This window comes from Ylistrum balloti, unplaced genomic scaffold, assembly GCF_031769215.1.
Source record: "Ylistrum balloti isolate Yb309-2 unplaced genomic scaffold, AGI_CSIRO_Ybal_v1 Utg370000, whole genome shotgun sequence".
Taxonomy (NCBI): Eukaryota; Metazoa; Mollusca; class Bivalvia; order Pectinida; family Pectinidae; genus Ylistrum; species Ylistrum balloti.
In genome coordinates, this window is record NW_026782078.1 from 143,413 (window position 1) to 164,827 (window position 21,415).

A 21,415-nucleotide genomic window follows, 5' to 3' on the forward strand; every position below is an offset into this window, starting at 1 on the left:
CTCTGCCACAGCTTCTTTCATCATCAAACTAGAAGCTGACTGTCAACAAATATACCAACCAAGTCACAGCCACATAATACCCATTTGAAAGACTTACCTTTGGCCATTTCGGGTTGATCTCTTTCGCCTTCCGTGCGTCCTCTACGCTCTTTTTGTACTGCTGCAGTTTGGCATATGCAGCTGATCTGTTAGTAAAGAGAATATGATTCGAAGGGTCCAATGCAATAGCCTCGGAGTATAACTGAACGGCCCGTCGGAAATCTCCACTATTCACTGCCTCTGAACTCTCCCGAATTTTCTGCAGGTACAGCGCCTGGTTACCACCAGACAGTGTTTGACCATGACCTGGGTCAGCCGGAGGAGGTCCATGGTGGTCCTGAAAAACAAAGGTCAAAATTCAGCATCAGCATCAAATATTTGTTTTATCTTGATCAACAAAGCATATAATTAACTACTGCAAGACTAAATGTCAGAAAAGGGAAACAGTAGGGCCCTTCAATAGTGTTAGCAGTGATCAAGTACAAATATGAGATACAAAGGTAGAAGTTTTAGAGACAAAGGAAGGCACAGTGAATCAGGAAACCAGTTATAAGCACAGAGTACCATACCTGGGATGTTTGCAGACAAAGCTCTGTCATTTATAACAACCATAAATGCCATATCATGACAGCACAATGCTGTTTTCTTTTTCTATTAATTATTTAATCACCAGTGCAACTGGTCGAGTAGAACTAACGGCCATTTTGACAGTGAGCTGCAACCATTTTCTGGAATCCAGATATGATGTTGTAAAGGTCACACACTGGATGTTAATTACATTGTCTTATATTGTAATTACACTTCCTTTTGGTTAGGTTATATCCTGGCATTGCCATGCTGATATAAATACACACATAAATTTTGTAACTACCTTATTTAACCTAATCAGAGCTCATCTTTCTATAACTATCCAATCCTTCCTCCTTGAACAGCTATGTTACGTATATGTATGATCAGAACCAAATACAAACAAAAATTCTGTAACTATTCAACCTAATCAGACCCCATCTTTCTATAACCATCCCATCCTCCCTCCTTGAACAGCTATGCTACTTGTATGTATGATCAGAATCATCAAACAAATCCATGCCAACCATGAAATATATCAGTCAAATCTAAAGAACACAGTGAAAAGAAGTCAAAACTTTCATTTATCTTCTCATCACAAATAAAAGAGAAATGATAAAAAATTGGTATTAACTTTTCAGTATTTAAATGTACAGCCAAATAAAACGACATCAGCACTAACTATTAAGAATTGCTGACAAGATTTCTTGTGTCCTGTGTGTGTATTAGGTTATACACATACATCATTTCTATGATATGACAAACTCCACACAACTATTGTCTAGCCTCAAGGAGTAAATTGTTTTCACATCAACAGTGATTCATCACTTAGCCAACAGGCTACAATGTCTAACATTCTTATAACCAAACCTCATATTCAGAGATAAAAACCAAGTTTCTGCATACTTAATTCTGATTTCTGGATTAAACTTCTGATATATATATATATATAGATACCATTAATATGCTAATTTGATCATAAATTGCCTCTCAGGTACAGACATGTTTACAAATTTTCAAAGATTAAAAAAAAAAAAAAAAACAATGAATGACAAATTTCAATTGAAGGTAACTGTCCTTTGAAAATAAGGTCTCTTTATTTACTAATGAATTGTGGTATTTGATATGTAATTGATTACATCTATTTCAGTATAAATGTAATTCATCATCGCCATGGAAAGTTCACAAACTGATTGCAATATATCTTAAACATGAAGATGTATTGCTCTTCTATTTCATAAAAGTCATTTAAATTTTAAAAAAGTTAACACATGAATGTCTAAAACTTCAAAGGTAAAATCTGACTGATCTACTTCAAAAATGTTTACCCTTCCTTTTCCTTGTCTGCAATAAATTTTGTGAGGATGTCAAATACATATTAATGTAAATAAATCAATATCTGAAAATTACAAGTTTTAATGAATGACAGCAAGCTTCAATTACATTCTTTAAAGTATTTGAATTTTTTTCCCAAATTTAACCCATTGATAACCAAACAAAATTAACAGGAACTATGATAAAGGACAAACAAGTATGCTAATTATTTTATGTATGTGCAGTATGATGAATGGTGGAAAATTTTGACATCAGAAAAAATGCAGGAAAGTCAAGTGCACCTTTAATATGTAACACTGTGTTTCAGAGTGGAGTCCATATGATCTCAATTAAGTTTAATCAGCAATGAGAACCCAATCTTCACAATAGACATTTTTGAAGAAAATCGTTTATAGAGACTAATTAAGACAGGTCCAGTGCCAAGTCAGCAGCTGTCTTAAGACAGGTCCAGTGCCAAGTCAGCAGCTGTCTTAAGACAGTTCCAGTGCCAAGTCAGCAGCTGTCTTAAGACAGTTCCAGTGCCAAGTCAGCAGCTGTCTTAAGACAGTTCCAGTGCCAAGTCAGCAGCTGTCTTAAGACAGCTACAGTGCCACGTCAGCAGCTGTCTTAAGACAGGTCTAGTGCCAAGTCAGCAGCTGTCTTAAGACAGTTCCAGTAGCAGGTTGATCAACACCTGTCATAAGACAGTTCCAGTATCAGGTTGATCAACACCTGTCATAAGACAGTTCCAGTATCAGGTTGATCAACACCTGTCATAAGACAGTTCCAGTAGCAGGTTGATCAACACCTGTCATCAGACAGTTCTAGTATCAGGTCGATCAACACCTCTCATAAGACAGTTCCAGTATCAGTTTGATCAACACCTGTCATAAGACAGTTCCAGTATCAGGTTGATCAACACCTGTCATAAGACAGATCCAGTAGCAGGTTGATCAACACCTGTCATAAGACAGATCCAGTAGCAGGTCGATCAACACCTGTCATAAGTTACAGTCCCAAGTCAGTACCCACACATTTCCAGTAGCAATCATCCTTTATCTTAAGACATTTCATGTCTAGATTAAGACCACACTTACAGATATTCTATGGGGTGGTCTCTAAGCTATGGTTTTTTAATGTCATCAACACTATTTAAACTAGTTAACATTCACAAATGTCATCCTGTTCCCGGAAGGTTTCATTGGGTGATAAAAGTAACTCATTACAAATATACTACACTAATTATATAGTATAAATGTTTTAGAGTCTTTCTGGTTAGTTTGACCAGAAGTATGTCCTACAGTAATCAAAAGTCAGTATAATCACAGAGTATCCTTGAAGCTCAAATAAATTACAAACTTCTAGCCATTTACCTGGTCTGTAGACATAAAATTGGTCACTCTATATCACCTCAACCACACATCTATATACTCACAGATAAGTCTGTCAACAGGTAGATTTACACAGAAAGTGACATATACTAAGGTATATTTACTAACACAAAGATCTAGAATATCTTCATTAGAGTCTTGTGTAAATCAACACTTTAGATCTGGAATGTTAAGAATGGCTGCTCATTTGAATTAGAAAAGGGGAGATAAATCATGCACTTACTTAATGCATAACTATCCTTTAGTAAATTCCTATACTCACTCTTCCATAAATACAGTTTATTTCTATAATGAACTAGATCATATAAAAGGTGTTTACTTCTTTATCTATAATGAGTTTTATGAATGCATCAATGATTTAATAATCTTGTAGATTGTTCAATACACCTGTATATATCACTGTGGCGGAACTAGACTGAATTGATTGTTAGCAACCAGGTAGCTTGACAAGTAGGGAATCCATCTAGAGTTTGGAGGGTCCCAACTTCAAACCCCCAGGAACTGGCCTGGGCTGATCATTAGCGACCAGGTAGCTCCACTAGTAGATAATCCATTTAGAGATTGGAAGATCCCAACTTCAAACCCCCGAGAACTGACCTAGGTTGATCATTAGCAACCAGGTAGCATGACTAGTAGAGAATCCATCTAGAGTTTGGAGGGTCCAATGTTCGACACCCTTGGAAACTGGTCTGGGTCAATCATTAGCAACCACGTAGCTCAACTACGGTAGTAAAGAATCCATCTAGAGTTTGGAGGGTCCCAAGTTTGACACCCTTGGAAACTGACTTGGATCAAGCATTAGTGACCAGGTAGCTTGACTGGTAGAGAATCCATCTAGAGTTTTAAAGGTACAAGGTTCGACACCCCCAGAAATCGACCAGATAGCTTAACTATGGTAGTAGAGAATCCTTTTAGAGTTTGGAGGGTCCCAGGTTCGAACCCTGCTGTAAGGGTTTTATCACTCCTATTACATTTGTGACTTGTTTCAAATTGCTAAAAGTGAATGCTTGACAAAGGAACATTTTTATTTATCAATGGTTTGTTGAGATCCACCACATAAATCAATGGGCTAATCACCTCATACATCAAACCTAGTTATATAGCAATGGATTACAATATGTCGTATAACATAACACAACCTTTACAAATCTGTTTCTGGCTGTTTAACAAATAGGGTATAAAAGTGTCCTGATTTCAGACATAACTTCAACTCACACAAAACCATGAATCACTTTTATAATCCAGTGCTGAGCAGGTGTAACGTAATTCAAATTTGTCAAACAATTATCGACCATATAACAAGAAGCAGGGGTATACCATGTGACATTAGTACGGTATGAAGGACATATCTTTCTATTGACCAGAGGAGATTCCTACAGGATACCAATGTTTACATTAAGTCTCATGTACGGTAAACATTCTCCAAAAGACTTAACATTCTCAAATTTCCTTTTCAAACCTGATGTCATGTTATTGGTATTATCTCCTATACACAGAAGTATCTCTTTACTATTGAACTATTTCTTCAGTACTCAACACTATATTTTCCTGGCTAGAGAAATAAGTGATAAATACCTCTTCATGTTAATTTTATAATGTTCATCTTTTTCTCCATCAAATAAATATATATTGAACTGAATTCAAAAGTTTATGAAATATTAACCTTATGAAAATCCAAAACAGGTGACTATCAAAGATGAATTATAAAAATATTACATGGTTGCTGACTGTGGTTCAAAATACAAGGGAACTTTTGACAACATTTGCCCTCTATAGGGTTAAGTAAAAAGATGTTAAAGCTTAAATGTATGTTTATCTGTACTGCCAGGCGTTTTAACACTAGAGGAAAAATAACAGTTTTATGTGAGGAGGTAAAAAAATCCTAGGTGAATGTTTCTTATGTTCAGTGCTACCTAACAATGATAGCATGAACATGTACAATCCCATCCAGGTGTGTTTTTTTGCTACAGAAATGTGTGGCTGAGGGACTTTTACCGTAATATACATACTCAGATTGGCACCAGTGATTACAAGACTACATTAGACACGGTTGCCTCGTCACTCGGCATGCCAGGTGGACAAAGGATAGCGGTAAAGAACATACCAGTGTTACCTGTGTATTATCAGCTGGCCCTACCTGGACTTTTTACCTGTACACAAACATGACAATCAACACCAACGTATACCTTTGTTTCTTTAATGTCATTTATAACCTACTGTAGTGCTGGTCTGAACCAATGCAATACTCAGGAATAGGCATACCAAATAACTAGCACAAATATATTATTTCTTTTGAAACACTTTTCAATAACATATTGTCTGAACAACTTAAGTTACACAAAAGTCACACAGGCCTGAAACTTTGGTAGATATTTAGAATGAAAACGACCACATAATTCAGTTTCATGGTAATCACTGTGAATGTATTGTGGAAAATATAAAAATAAAACTTTTATGATAAACTTTTGGGTTGGACGCTATATTTAAATTGATTAAAAAAAAAAAAACTAAAAACGGCAGGTATAAGCCAATTCCAAATTTTACTGATGAATTATATTAAATATCAGTAACAAGAGGCCCATGGGCCTTAACGGTATTCTGACTATAAAAACTTTAAGCAGGGAGAAGGGTTGTTTTTTTCTACTTTGAATGAAATCTTACTAAGAAGCTGTTTTCCACGATACAGATGGTAGTGTTATGTGAGAAGTGGGTAACTGTTACAAGTGTTACCTATTATTTGACAGTAAAGTTGGAGCTCAATCCCACTGGTGAAATAGGTGTTGCATAGGAAAACCATGATTGCACAATCATGTTACAAAATGGCCTCACTGGCTGCCGTATTGAAATTTCGACATGGTCGAAAAATAATAACACTTTGTTTGCTGTCTTTCCTGAACACTCCCATTAATTTTTTTTAGCTCAATGGCACCAGTGAAACAGGAGAAGAAGTTTAAGATATGTTTTACAAAATGGCAGCAATCTTGGATTTCAGACATACCCAAAAAATAACAACAGTTGGTCAGGACCATGTCATGATTATTTCATGCAAGTTTGAGCTCAATCCCACTGGTGGGACTTGAGAAGAAGTTTGAAATAGGTGTTGCACAGGAAAACCATGATTGCGCAATCATGTTACAAAATGGCCTTCCTGGCTGCAGTATCAAAGTTTTGATGCAGTCTATAAATAATAACACTTTGTTGGCTACCACCTTTCCTTAACATTTCCACCAATTTCAGCTTAATTGCACCAGTGGAATAGGAGAAGTTTAAGATGGCATCTATCTTGGATTTCAAACATGCCCGAAAAATAACAACACTCGGTCAGGACCATCTCAGGATCATTTCATGCAAGTTTGAGCTCAAATCCTCTGGTGGAACCCACGAAAAAGTTTGAAATGTCAAAAGTATACATACAGCAGACAGTGCACAGCAGACTATGACGGACGAAGCATGATGGCTGAAGATTATCATAACCCTTTGAGTCAGATGACTTGAGTAAAATGAAATAACCTCCAAAAAATAGTTATGAATATTCATTAACCCAACCAAAACTCTGGCTAGCCAATTGAAAGTTCAAGTTCTAGATATCCATAATATAGTGACTTTATGACAAAATCAACATTGTTATATCGTGGAGAAAATTTCATTCTTCCTTTCCGTGAAGGATTCCTATTGCGAGATATCAACCACTTCACAATCTTACATATTGACCTTTTCTTTTTCCAATATACCAACATTTTTTTTTCTTGTCCTTTAAATTCCCATGTCACTTTATGACCCTGTTGCCGTTTACAGGTACACGTTAATCTATAGACCCTTGCCGTTAATGTATTACATAATGCAAGTGACACAGGCCAGCCATTCCTACAGAAATACATCTGATGTCCCGCTTCTTTATGCTACTTGAATACAACCATTTCACTTCCAATGAATTTCTATAGATGTGTTGAATAGAATTGGTGGGGTCTTTGAAACGTTTTAAAGCTACTTAAATAGACACAGGTTATTATGCTTTAAATTGAATCATCCTCCTACAATTCAGCGTATCCTACAAGGCCGTGATTTTCCTTTTGTGGCAGTCAGTGGCCATAAATGGAGGCAGGGCTTGACTTTCTTCACAGCTTTATGCGACAAAATTCCAATTCTATTTCATCCATGAATGACTCTTCATGGTTCAAGTGTCCTGGTACTGTATATGGAACAGCTTTACTGTACAGAACAGAAGTCTACTTATAACATCAGTGTATGTAGGAAGCTCTGACATCAGCTTGCTTTCATCCTGTCTGCAAAACTCTTCAATAAATGTATTTTTTATGTTTTTATATTTCATAGTTGAAAGTAAACATCACATTGGTGTACATAATATAACAACTCAGTGGCATATATATTTGAGAAAAAAATGTCGGAAGAGCTTGGATTTTTTTATCCCACGATGTCCAGTAATAAGCCCACTCATATATACCAGGTATCTCAGTTTCACAGAAATGCCTATTGATTGCCACCTTGGTCTGTAGTACCTGAGTGGTTAAGTCATCTGACTGTCTTTATCACTATGATAGTCATCCACCTCTTGGTCACAGGTTTGAGGCCTACATGTGAAAGTCTCAAGGTATTGACCACATGTTGGTGGTTTTTCCTTGGGAACTCCTGCTTTCCTAAACCTACCAAACCTGGCACATCCTTAAATGACCCTGGCTGTTGAAAGGATGTGAAGCAACAATATACAAGCGAACAAACCATAATCATTGGCCCTAAGAGTTAGTCTAAAACATCACTGACCCTTTTAGACATAGGATCAGTAGAGAATGCTGGCTGACAATCAAGTTTTCAACGGAATCTGATTCTTTACAATGAATTCTGGATATAACCACAAAACATATCCAAGGATCAAATTAAACTGCAGAAAATTTTACCCTAACTACAAAATAGAGAACAAGAAACACTGACGATACATGGACTGGATAATATCATTACTATAACAGTTATACATTTTATTTGTTTTGTTAATTAAAATTTGAAATCACATTATTATCTCAATCCTTAGTTTTACATTATAATGCCTACATTATTATTATTATCATTATTACATTCTTAACAGCCCGTCAACACATAAAAGGTCATTAGGGCCATCATATGGTAAAACACACAGCGATCCAAAAGGAAATAACATTAAACAAACCAAAAGGTAAAAGACAAATGTTAAAAATCTTAAATAGGATGTGCCTACATAGAAATAGTACAACAAACATACAAAGAGGAAAGGTAATCATGAGCTACTTTTATTTCCATCATACCAGACTCAATGTTTTATTGACAGGTCATTGTGTACTCTTAACACATTTTAAAAAAGAATTTAGAAACATCCACATCATCATCTCCCTCAGACATAAATTTTCTATATAATTATCATCACTTGAAATTCTTATTTGAAAAGTTAGAATCACAATTCATGTTATCTAATATCTAACCACAGCTATCCATTACTGCACGAGACACTCAACCTTCTAAATAGAGAAACGAAATTCCACAGACTTGGGAGGAATACACAATAACACTTTACTTGTTGGCTGAACGTGTATTGTAACATGTAAATTAATGTTAATTTACCATAAATATTTAATTGTGGCTAATTCACCTGATTTCACATGTGATTTACACAGAGTTGTACTTGATGGTTTAATCCATACTTGGTGAGGTAACCGATACCTCGAGACACGTCTCCATCTTCCATTACTGCATTTCATACCTATCTGCGACATAAAATATTATGGTCCTATCCTCTAACACCAGTTCCTAACCTGCAACTTACTTGCGCAGAAAATTGCCCCTCTGCCTTTATGTAACTGTCCTAGTTTCTACTCCCTACTCCTATCATATCCCATCATTCCACATTCCTACCCGAAACCATTCATCTCTTAAATTCCAACCTCTCTCTCTATTCAGACCCTATCTTAATCCTTTTCTTACATTTTGTATATTGAAAAACAGCATCATTAAACTAATAATTTTCTATTTGTTTACATATCATTGCACACATTCCCTTTTCTTCTTTTTAACCCCTGCTCCCTTATATAATTTATGCCCCATTGTCTACCCTATACTTCAAATCACTCAAATGATTCCATTCATATCCTACCAAAATAACCAATTCAAACTTTCTATTGCCGAAAAGACACAGAATCTACTATTTCTGCCCTTCTATTCTAGCCCTACACTACATCATCTAGTGTCAACCCTCTACTATTTCTGCCCTTCTATTCGAGCCCTACACTTCATCATCTAGTGTCAACCCTCCACAATTTCTGCCCTTCTATTCTAGCCCTATACTACATCATCTAGTGTCAACTCTCTACTATTTCTGCCCTTCTATTCTAGCCCTACACTACACCATCTATTGTCAACTCTCTACTATTTCTGCCCTTCTATTCTAGCCCTACACTACATCATCTAGTGTCAACCCTCTACTATTTCTGCCCTTCTATTCTAGCCCTACACTACATTATCTAGTGTCAACCCTCTACCATTTGCCCTTCTATTCTAGCCCTACACTACATTATCTAGTGTCAACCCTCTACCATTTGCCCTTCTATTCTAGCCCTACACTACATTATCTAGTGTCAACCCTCTACCATTCGCCCTTCTATTGTAGCCCTACACTACATCATCTAGTGTCAACCCTCCACAATTTCTGCCCTTCTATTGTAGCCCTACACTACATTATCTAGTGTCAACCCTCTACCATTCGCCCTTCTATTGTAGCCCTACACTACATTATCTAGTGTCAACCCTCTACCATTCGCCCTTCTATTCTAGCCCTACACTACATTATCTAGTGTCAACCCTCTACCATTCGCCCTTCTATTGTAGCCCTACACTACATTATCTAGTGTGAACCCTCTACCATTCACCCTTCTATTGTAGCCCTACACTACATTATCTAGTGTCAACCCTCTACCATTCGCCCTTCTATTGTAGCCCTACATTACATTATCTAGTGTCAACCCTCTACCATTCGCCCTTCTATTGTAGCCCTACACTACATTATCTAGTGTCAACCCTCTACCATTCGCCCTTCTATTGTAGCCCTACACTACATTATCTAGTGTGAACCCTCTACCATTCACCCTTCTATTGTAGCCCTACACTACATTATCTAGTGTCAACCCTCTACCATTCGCCCTTCTATTGTAGCCCTACACTACATTATCTAGTGTGAACCCTCTACCATTCACCCTTCTATTGTAGCCCTACACTACATTATCTAGTGTCAACCCTCTACCATTTGCCCTTCTATTGTAGCCCTACACTACATTATCTAGTGTCAACCCTCTACCATTCGCCCTTCTATTGTAGCCCTACACTACATTATCTAGTGTCAACCCTCTACCATTCGCCCTTCTATTGTAGCCCTACACTACATTATCTAGTGTCAACCCTCTACCATTCGCCCTTCTATTGTAGCCCTACACTACATCATCTAGTGTCAACCCTCTACCATTCGCCCTTCTATTCTAGCCCTACACTACATTATCTAGTGTCAACCCTCTACCATTCGCCCTTCTATTGTAGCCCTACACTACATTATCTAGTGTCAACCCTGTACCATTCGCCCTTCTATTCTAGCCCTACACTACATTATCTAGTGTCAACCCTCTACCATTCGCCCTTCTATTGTAGCCCTACACTACATTATCTAGTGTCAACCCTCTACCATTCGCCCTTCTATTGTAGCCCTACACTACATTATCTAGTGTCAACCCTCTACCATTCGCCCTTCTATTGTAGCCCTACACTACATTATCTAGTGTCAACCCTGTACCATTCGCCCTTCTATTCTAGCCCTACACTACATCATCTAGTGTCAACCCTCTACCATTCGCCCTTCTATTGTAGCCCTACACTACATTATCTAGTGTCAACCCTCTACCATTCGCCCTTCTATTGTAGCCCTACACTACATCATCTATTCCATTCAATATAGCCCCTGCCTAAGTATTCCCTCTATCTGAGGTTGCAGCCTGTGTGTACCTTTCCTACCTCCTCAGGATAATCAATCTATGTACATGTTATTTAGTCACAATACATCTATAATAACATAAACTTCAGGTACAAACTTGATCTTGTCCTTTAACTAAACACTAAATTGTCGTGTATTAGGTACTCAATAATTGTTATTCATCATAAATCTAGCTTCCTGTTAATGAATTGTGGGATATATTTTCATCGATTTCTCATTCCTGCAATTGATTAATGTTTGTAAACACAATGTCTGCTGGTAATTACAGTCCCTGATGTCAATGTAGTAATACAATGACTACTTGTTAATCTACTTGAATGAGACAATAACAACAATTAAACATACAATTTTCATTGCATTGATTTTTACAAAGCCACACTTCATACATGAAATATACATAAACAGTTTGGTGCAGATGGCACAAATCTAGTCTAGCTGAACTAGACCTTCCCAAGGAAAGTCCAAAAACTTTTATACAAAATGAAAATTAAATATCCTATTTAGTCGAGAATGTTCTCATGTTTTTGTAGTTTTGCATTGTCAGTATTTGAATCCATGTCCATCTGTCTTACCACTGTGATGTAAGAAATTAATTGTCACAAAGCCTGACGCTTTAATTGTGTCATATTTCATAGATATAACTTAGAATTAAGACACTTTAAAGCACGACAAACAAATTCTTTACAGACAGAAAATTCAGTTTAGAATAGCCTCACAAACAATAAGTTATATCAAACTTTTTTTAACATAAACATGTTTCCACCACTTGACCCCATTGCTCTCTGCATGCAGAACTGCCATTTTCAACAGAACTGTGACATTTTCCATTATCTTAAAAATAAAATCTAAATGCTCCGTCTCAATAGATTCTAATGTGTAAATAAACACAAAAAAAGGCTGAGGACATCTGATACAGTGTAAAGAATTTTTTTATTAGCCTGTTCTTCAGTAATTGACACATCTTCTGATCCTAGAATGTTATGTCAAGTGTCGATATACAGTCGATATATGTCAAAAACATGTGTTAATGATAGGTTGTGTGACCTCTGTTTGACCCCCCACACTGTGGTTATTGTGCAATGAGTGGGGAGATCTGTGTGTTGTATCAGCAGATAAGATTGAAGACAACATAGAAAGGTAACGGAATGTAATCTTTGGAGAACACTTCATGACACCTCAAATTCTGTATAAAAAACAAAACTTGGAATTGACTTAGTCATGATGACACAGATTTCAAAATGACCTTCAAGACAACTTATAGATCTATTTCCATACAAGAAATAAACTCTTGATAAAAATACATATCAACAAAAATAAATTTGAAACCTTATTACTTTGTGTTCCAAAGCATTGTACCGCGGGGAAAAATATGTATAATATATTTAACTTAAAGAGACAATTTCTCTTCTCTTAACCATTCTTAAAAATTGTCTTCACAATATATGACAAATTATTTCAATGCCTCTACATTAACAAAATAAGGTTAAGGATGTATGCTACCTTAAAGAGTACAGGATTATTACGGTTCAGCAGACTTATCCAGGTAAGGCTTTAACTGAATGATAGATTAGAATTTTCAATAAAAGATAAAATCTTTGGAAAGAACAAGCACTTTATGATCTTTTTGATGAAAAGTTTGGAAAAAGTTCTATATGATGCATGTATACTTTACATACATAATTGATACTGTATAATAACACCACTGTTTTATCTGGTATGCATGAAGCATGCTAGTGGTACTTGTTCCTGGTTTTGTAACTTTAATTGATATATTCCCTTCTAAGTTGTCTCCCCTTCCACCTCCAGTGTCTTGCATTAAAATTATGTACAACAAAGTAAATATTTGCAGTGTTATCTAGTTTGTGAGCAGGAGAGCATGTTCTAAAGACATGCTTTCTACCTAATGACAAAATAACCAGTCTGACTTATACCAAATTCTGCTGAAATCTCCATCAAACACTTTTTTGTGGTCGTGGAGATCACGTTCATGAATACTAAGTAGTTGAAGTAAACTCTAAATTTAGAGGTACAAATCACCGTCCCTGTAACAAGACGATGGGTGCTACGATGCTAAATGTCACTCTGACACCGTGAACATTAAACAAGTCTGCCATAAAACATCTAGGTAACTCGGATCACCATCATCTCGATGAATCTAATCTTTATGAGCCAGCAGGAGCTTTAACAGAGGGAGTACAGTGGACTCTGTTGGTAAAGCTTTGTGTATAAAAGTGTTTGGTGCTTTATGATGTGATGCTAAAGGGATAAACTAGATCTGTCCATCACAATGTTTTATTGTCTCCATGTCTGTCAGACGACCAGAATCTATGGTGTCTCGGTCCTGTCATCGCGATCTTGTCGCTGTGGATAACTTACTTATATCTATATACTGTGCATGTTTGATATACAAATGTCCAGTATAACAATAAAAATTGTTTATTCTTCTTCATTTTCATATCTCCTTCTTTCATTTTTGTTTCTGATGAAAAATGATTCATCTCTTGTAGGACGAATACACAAAATCTTAACTTAAAAATAGAATCATAAATAACCTTAAGTGAATCAGTCGTAGCTTCTACATATATTTATGTTACACTGAGGCTCCGGATTTTAAGATATTATTATAACTAATGACAGAAAATTCTTCTCATTAAAGCAGTATAAAAAGCATATGATGTGCAAAGATATTGTATTACTCATACCCATAGATGTTATGGTTGTTATACTGCTGTGCAAAACAAAAATGACTTACGACTTTTCATCTATTAAAGATATAAATGGAAACAGTTTAGCATCTTATTTATGCATTTATTAACTTTCATATCGCATGACATTGTTCATCCAATCCAAACATATGTCATAAATCTCAGGACAATGTTAAATAACAAAGGCATGGTATAATTTTTCCGTTTTTTCTGTTAGGAGTAGGATGTAATAAACTGCTCCGAATCATTTTTCTGTACAATTCATCATGACAAGGCAGAATTTTCAAAATGGTCTACGACAAGGTGACTTACAAGGTGCACGTTTTTCTTAATTCTACCATTCTGGTAGAGATATCTAATCAAATTTAGAGGACACATGATTTCATTCTTTTTTTTATAAGTTTTTACATATTACACAATACACAATATACAAGAGAATATTTGAAAATGGAGTGATGAGTTTGACTTTTATGATCAGAAGTGGAAAAATATATCAATAATTGCGTTTACTATTACAAAAAGTTCTAAGCTACAGTGGTTTCTAGTAAGGATTATACATCACATTCTGGTTACGAACTCCTTTCTTTTCATTATTAATCTAATTCCTTGCCCTTTATGTACACTGTGTAATATGGAAAGAGAAACAATCGTTCACTGTCTATGGGAGTGTATAGAGGTACAGACTCTATTGGAGAGATTTGAATCTCTTCTTGATATTCTTCTGATTCCTTTCTGGATAAACAAAGAAACATATTTATTTGGAATTATCCATCCTAATGCTAACACTGTAGATAACGAAATTTTACTTCTCATTAAACATTATGTTTATATGTCAAGATGTCTACAAAAATCTCTTAATTTAAATGCTCTTATAAATAAGATTAAGGATCATTTCCATGTTCAAAAGTACATCATTTCCAGCAGAAACACTATTATGAAAACAAATTTTGAGAATAATTGGAAAAAATGGATGCCCATTTTAGAACTATAGTATGTATGCTAACAAGTCGGTTCCCCATGGCCATGGCCATGGCTTTGACTTTACCAAATTTACTTTGCATTTATCTAATTTCCACAAAATTAGTGCTATTTTTATTTAACAATGTTTATAACCCTCCCAATTCTCTCTCTCTCCCTCTTTCTCCTACTCTTCTCTCTCTCCCCTACTCTTCTCTCTTTCCCCTACTCTTTTCTCTCTCTCTTTTTCTCCCTGTCTCTTTCTCTCTCCTACTCTTCCCTCTCTCTCTCTCTTTCTCCCTCTCACTCTCTCTCTTCTACTCTTCTCTCTCACTCTCTCCTACTCTTCTCTCTCTCTTTCTCCCTCTTTCTATCTCTCTCTCTCTCCTACTCTTCTCTCTTTCTCTTTCTCTCTCTCTCACATTTTGTTTAGGATGTGTCATGTATTCATTTCTCTCTCTCCTTAACTAATTTCTCTCTGAATTCTCACAGAAATAATGTAAAGAATCTCTAAAACGCCATTCACAAAATCTAATCTGGGCATTTTTACAACCAAACACTATCATTCAATCTGTAGTATTTGTGTGTAATACTTAAAATGCAGATCATACAAAATCAACTCTTTTATACCAAAACCAGCTTTTGTACAGGTGAAAGTTAAACTCAACTTTTGAACAGGTAAAAAACCTTTCCTATGGGTAAAATATATATAAACCAGTAAACTTTGTTCAGAAACAGATCAATACTTGATTACAGGTAAAACTCATCTTTGTAAGTGTAAAATCAATCTATGTACAGGTAAAATCAACTATGCAGCTAGGTAAGATTGATCTATTTTAAAGGTAAAATCAATGATTGTAAAGGTAAAATCAATGATTGTATAGGTAAAATCAATGATTGTATAGGTAAAATCAATGATTGTATAGGTAAAATCAATGATTGTAAAGGTAAAATCAATGATTGTATAGGTAAAATCAATGATTGTAAAGGTAAAAAGGTAAAATCAATGATTGTAATGGTAAAATCAATGGTAAAATCAATGATTGTAAAGGTAAAATCAATGATTGTAATGGTAAAATCAATGATTGTAAAGGTAAAATCAATGATTGTAATGGTAAAATCAATGGTAAAATCAATGATTGTAAAGGTAAAATCAATGATTGTAAACGTAAAATCAATGATTGTAAAGGTAAAATCAATGACTGTAATGGTAAAATCAATGATTGTAAAGGTAAAATCAATATTGTAAAGGTAAAATCAATGATTGTAAACTAAAATCAATGATTGTAAAGGTAAAATCAATGATTGTAATGGTAAAATCAATGATTGTAAAGGTAAAATCAATGATTGTAATGGTAAAATCAATGATTGTAAAGGTAAAATCAATGATTGTAAAGGTAAAATCAATGATTGTAATGGTAAAATCAATGATTGTAAAGGTAAAATCAATGATTGTAAAGGTAAAATCAATGATTGTAATGGTAAAATCAATGATTGTAAAGGTAAAATCAATGATTGTAATGGTAAAATCAATGATTGTAAAGGTAAAATCAATGATTGTAAAGGTAAAATTGAACTTAAGTTCAGGTAAAATCTTTGTATAAGTAAAATCAACCATGCAGCTAGGTAAGATTGATCGCTTTTAAAGGTAAAATCAATGATTGTAAAGTAACATCAATGTTTGTAAACGTAAAATCAATGATTGTAAAGGTAAAATCAATGATTGTAAAGTAACATCAATGTTTGTAAAGGTAAAATTGAACTTAAGTTCAGGTAAATTAAACCTTTGTACAGACATGTGGTACTTGCTTGATATAAATATTCTTCGGACATTTCAGTCACTCAGTGCCTGCCGGCCCCCCCCCCCCCACCATCCCTGTCAACCTTGTCATTTAAACGGTTATAGCTATGATTTTTCATAATGCCATATTTTGGCCTAAAATGATGCAATACTGTATGTAGTCTGTGAAATCCCATCTGTCTCAGCGCACTGACATCCATGAAAGCTGGCCCCATTCCCGCTAGCTTTGTCTGCTGAATATGCATATTTTGAATGCGAAATGGTCATGTGATGCACATCATCAAAGTGTTACTCTAGAAAGAGCAATACTCTACTTACCTAGTAAAACACAGGTCATGCCTTTATTCATTAACAAACATTCAAAATTGTTAAGTTACACTAGGGTTCGTATATCATATATTGTTTACATAATGATGTATGACAGCGAAACATTAAGTGTTTCCCTTTTTTTTCTAATTTACTTTCGAAGGAATGCAACAATCGGACATGACTATATGCATGATTCATAGCCTATATCTACAGTTAAGTGTTACTTTTAATGAAGTTTTTTCATGGTGTTAAATTTGGTAATAGAAAATGTCACAAAAATGCCATGATTGTTTGTTACATAACATACATTAATGTGTCATGGCATTCCACATTGGGATAAACACTTTTCACCAACACCTCAGTACCAAACTGATGAACATTATATATAATTAGAAATCTCGAGGAAAATTACCAACTTAGTGCTGGAAAAGGGATAACTATGCAGAGACATCTCTGTCCAAATGAACCCCTCCAGACAAATGATAGTGGAACTGGAGGAGGATTATATTTTACGTCACTGTTTAGCCTCTGCGTTGTTTCTTTTATGAAGCAGTTACTAACAAAACAAAACAGTACATGTTTGGAAACACTGTTTTGACATGTACAACAGCTTGTCCCACTTGTGCACCCAAATCAACACTACATGCATCACCTTGTCTTGGAGATAATTTCAAAACTGTATATTATGTAATAAACTGGAATTGGTTAAGAGATTTTCAGAAGTCAAAAATGTTAGAAATTTACGATGCACAACAAAAGGAAATAGGTCACCATGAGACTTTGTCTTGTCTCGTCAGATGACTTAAAAAAAAGGTCTTGGGGAAAAAAAACTTCCTTCACTCGGAACCGAAAAAGTTTGCAGAATATTGCCTGGAAATAAACCTGTCATTATCATAAACCAATGTAATGACATTGTCCTGTAATAAGCTCCATTTCTTACATCCAGCAAGACATGGTGTTGGCCCCTTGGCTTATAGTTGGATAAATACAGGTATTTGAATCTCTTAAAGGTAACCTGATCATGAAGATTACAGTTATTACAAGTCATATTCAAAGTTTCAGCAGAATGTGTATATAAACAGCACTGAATGCTTTCTTGCTAAACATTTTTCAAAAAAGTTTAACACAGAGATAAATATAACATCAGTTTTGATTGATTGTCATGACAATTTCCTACTGAGAAGAAAAGATGTAAACATGAACACAGTTATAGGGTATTATTAGCAAAAATTTTTTCAAAGATGATCTTTGCCATGTTCCACTGCTATTTTCCAGTGTTCTCTCGCACTTGCGCCTCCTATATCACAAGCCTGTATTACATCACCTGTCAGACGAGATCCAAAAACACACAAACCGTGTCCGCAAAATATTATTCAACAGGCTCAATGTTTCTTTTACAACAAAGCTTCATGCTAATTTCTAAATCATCTCTTTGTAACATTGTGCAACACTACACAATTCAAAGTGAATCACACAAGCTGATAAAAATCTCCCAAATTTTTAAGAGAAAAAAATTATAAAAATATAAGATAGGTGCTTTAATGCCATATTTGGATGGACTTTAAACTAAATTCAATTAGAATTTTTCAGCCATTCAAGACATAGGCATAATATACTACAATAAACAAAACAGCCATATAAAACATCAGTTTTTAAATCCTAGTAATACTGAAAAAATCACTCAGAATTTTGATATGAAATAATGATTCAGGTGTACCAACAAACAGGTAGACCACAAGTGCTACACAGACAGCAGTCTTGTATCAAAGCTAAATGAGTATGTTTACAACACCGAAAAGTGATTAAAAAGAACACATGTATGAACGTCATTCTCATACCATAACAAATGTACAAATTCTTTTGATAAGAAATCTATCAATGGATTTAACATAATAAAGAACTGCTTTCAGATAAAAGCATAAAATTAGATTGTCCTTCAAAACAACTTTTTAGTCATCAGAAGTCTTATGATATTGATGGACAAACTCTACTGCATAATATATGAAAACAGGACAAGGTATATAGACCTTACAATTTCATTACAAATTTGACAATTCTTTGTTTATACATGAGTATTTTAACATAACATTATCAATATCTGATTTAGAACTCAAGAAATAAAAATGTCTCCTTCCAGTAGTTTATTTTAAAATCTAAAATCAGGTCATCTTGAAACTGATTTTGTACTTGTCAGGGACGTCACAGCAAGATATTCTAAGCTTTATACAGATGAGTAGAGGATACCACATCAAAGAGGGAATCATTTTCATTAATTAAACCTTATACACAGGTTGCAATATATTGTTTGGGCAGGAGATCAAGTCTTCAGACATATTGTCAAACAGGAAATACCAAAGAAGCATTTTACTAATTAACAATGCTTACCATGGTTAATCTTATCAAGGAATAATGAAAAATATTTAAATCAGGAAGGTAAATGTGTCAAGGTCAAAAGGACATTTTTTTCTTTTAAATAAGATAATGCTGCCCAGGCAAAACCTCACATTAAATGCATTGTAATTATTTGATCACTATATTTGCAAGTAAATTATCGTTACTGGGAACAGAGCCTGCTGAGATAATAGGTGGATTCTATACGACAATACTTATACAGCGTATATAACAAATTCTCATACGCCAAGATAAAAACCTTGATAACACTGGATTTGTTACCATTTAACCTTGTCCGCTATTTAAACAACCAGTGTTGCAGGCAACCAGTGGTTCAAAATTTGATAATTATAGTAATTATAAATTAAGATAATTCCTGTCTCAATTTGTAGCCACGAACCATGACTTCTGCGACACAGAATTGTAATGTATACTGCTTGAAGTGGAGGATCCTGGGAACACAATGTAGTGTAGCATAGTTATTTAAAGATTGTACTACTACAAAGATTTAAAAAAAAATTAGAATTTAATCAAAATGGAAAGTAGACCAAAATCAAAACAAATTGAAGTCTATTGTAATACCTTACGATAAAATTTCACTTAATATTGTTGTTGAATCTGATTGCAATTCATTGTTAAATTTTATATCATTTATCTGCAGGGCTAGAATATCTTTAACTAAAACGTCTCATTCATTACCATGATTACATAATCTGCTGAAGGACTGCATGTCCCACACTAAGGAGAACTTATTCACAAGTGACCATTTCTGAAACCAGCAATACGCAAACCTTGGTACTATTTGTGTTTTCAAGACACTAATCAAATTACGTCTCATTTGCCCTGTACTGAGTAATCCTTATTTGTCCATAATTAGCATAAAATAAGCGACTATACATGTAGTTCTACAAAATTAAAGGTGGTGAGATAAATAAGTAAAATATGGTAACTGTACTGCTTTATAGAGGGTGTAATGTGTGCAGGTGTCTGTGGTCATGTACAGCAGTGGAAAGGGGCACTGCTATGGATCGAGTCACTCACAAGCCATTTGAGCCTTCATTGGTTTCCTCCTACAAGACGAGTGATTCCCCACTAGCGATCTTCCATTCAGTCCAACAAAAGTGATTAACAGAGGGCGATATAATTTGTTTCTAGTAAATAAAATTTAAATTTGAATTAAATCTAATGGGTTCAGCAAATGTTAGGTATAATGAATAGAATCTAGACAGAATTACATGATAATGTCACTGCAGACTGTTCGTGATTAAGTACGCTATATGTTCAGATATATACTCCAGAAATAGAGTAGGCGAAACACACTGGATCGGTGAAAATGTCGCTGCACCCATTGTATGCACAGAACTTTTGTTAGGAGAGAAATGGTTTTATTGAGTTTAATACACACCATACACACATGAGGATCCAACCCAAACAAACAGATCTAGAGAATTTCAGAGTTTGTGAGTCACAGAAATTATTCAATATTTACACAAGCAACAAGAATTGTATTGATACGTGTGACAATAAAACCCCCTCAGATGTCTCAAGTTGCTCAATGCAGTCAATGAATGTTTGACCCTGAAATCCATAAGTCTTTCTGTGCTATCAACAGCGACTACAATCAATCGTCAATATCACCTGTAATTAATGTTCCTTTAATATGGGACGTTTATATAGGAGTTGAACAGTGGAACATGACTTGCTCAGCCCATAACTTAAGAATTGAACAGGTCACAATAGTACATGAGCTGAGATCTTTAACAAAATATGACATAACTTAGCTTGTTGATGACAAAACCTGAAGGGCATATAACTAAACCTGGTATAGCATTTTACTGCATATCAATTTTATTTGCCTGGATGTCAAATTGAAATTTCTATTTTAACCTAGATTTCATAACAGTAGCTGTTTTATTCTCGTCAC

At 35.0% G+C, this 21,415-nt stretch overlaps 1 protein-coding gene across 1 annotated transcript in view; it reads right to left on the reverse strand.

Annotated features, from left to right (window-relative positions):
• Nucleotides 1–21,415, reverse strand: part of LOC132548062 (tetratricopeptide repeat protein 28-like) — a 113,909-nt gene that overhangs the window by 81,902 nt on the left and 10,592 nt on the right. The window contains exons 2-3 of the mRNA XM_060211887.1: nt 3,466–3,480; nt 98–376 (exon numbers count right to left, since the gene is read on the reverse strand). Of these exons, the coding sequence (XP_060067870.1) occupies nt 98–376; nt 3,466–3,480 (294 nt within the window). The remainder of the gene's footprint in view (nt 1–97; nt 377–3,465; nt 3,481–21,415) is intronic.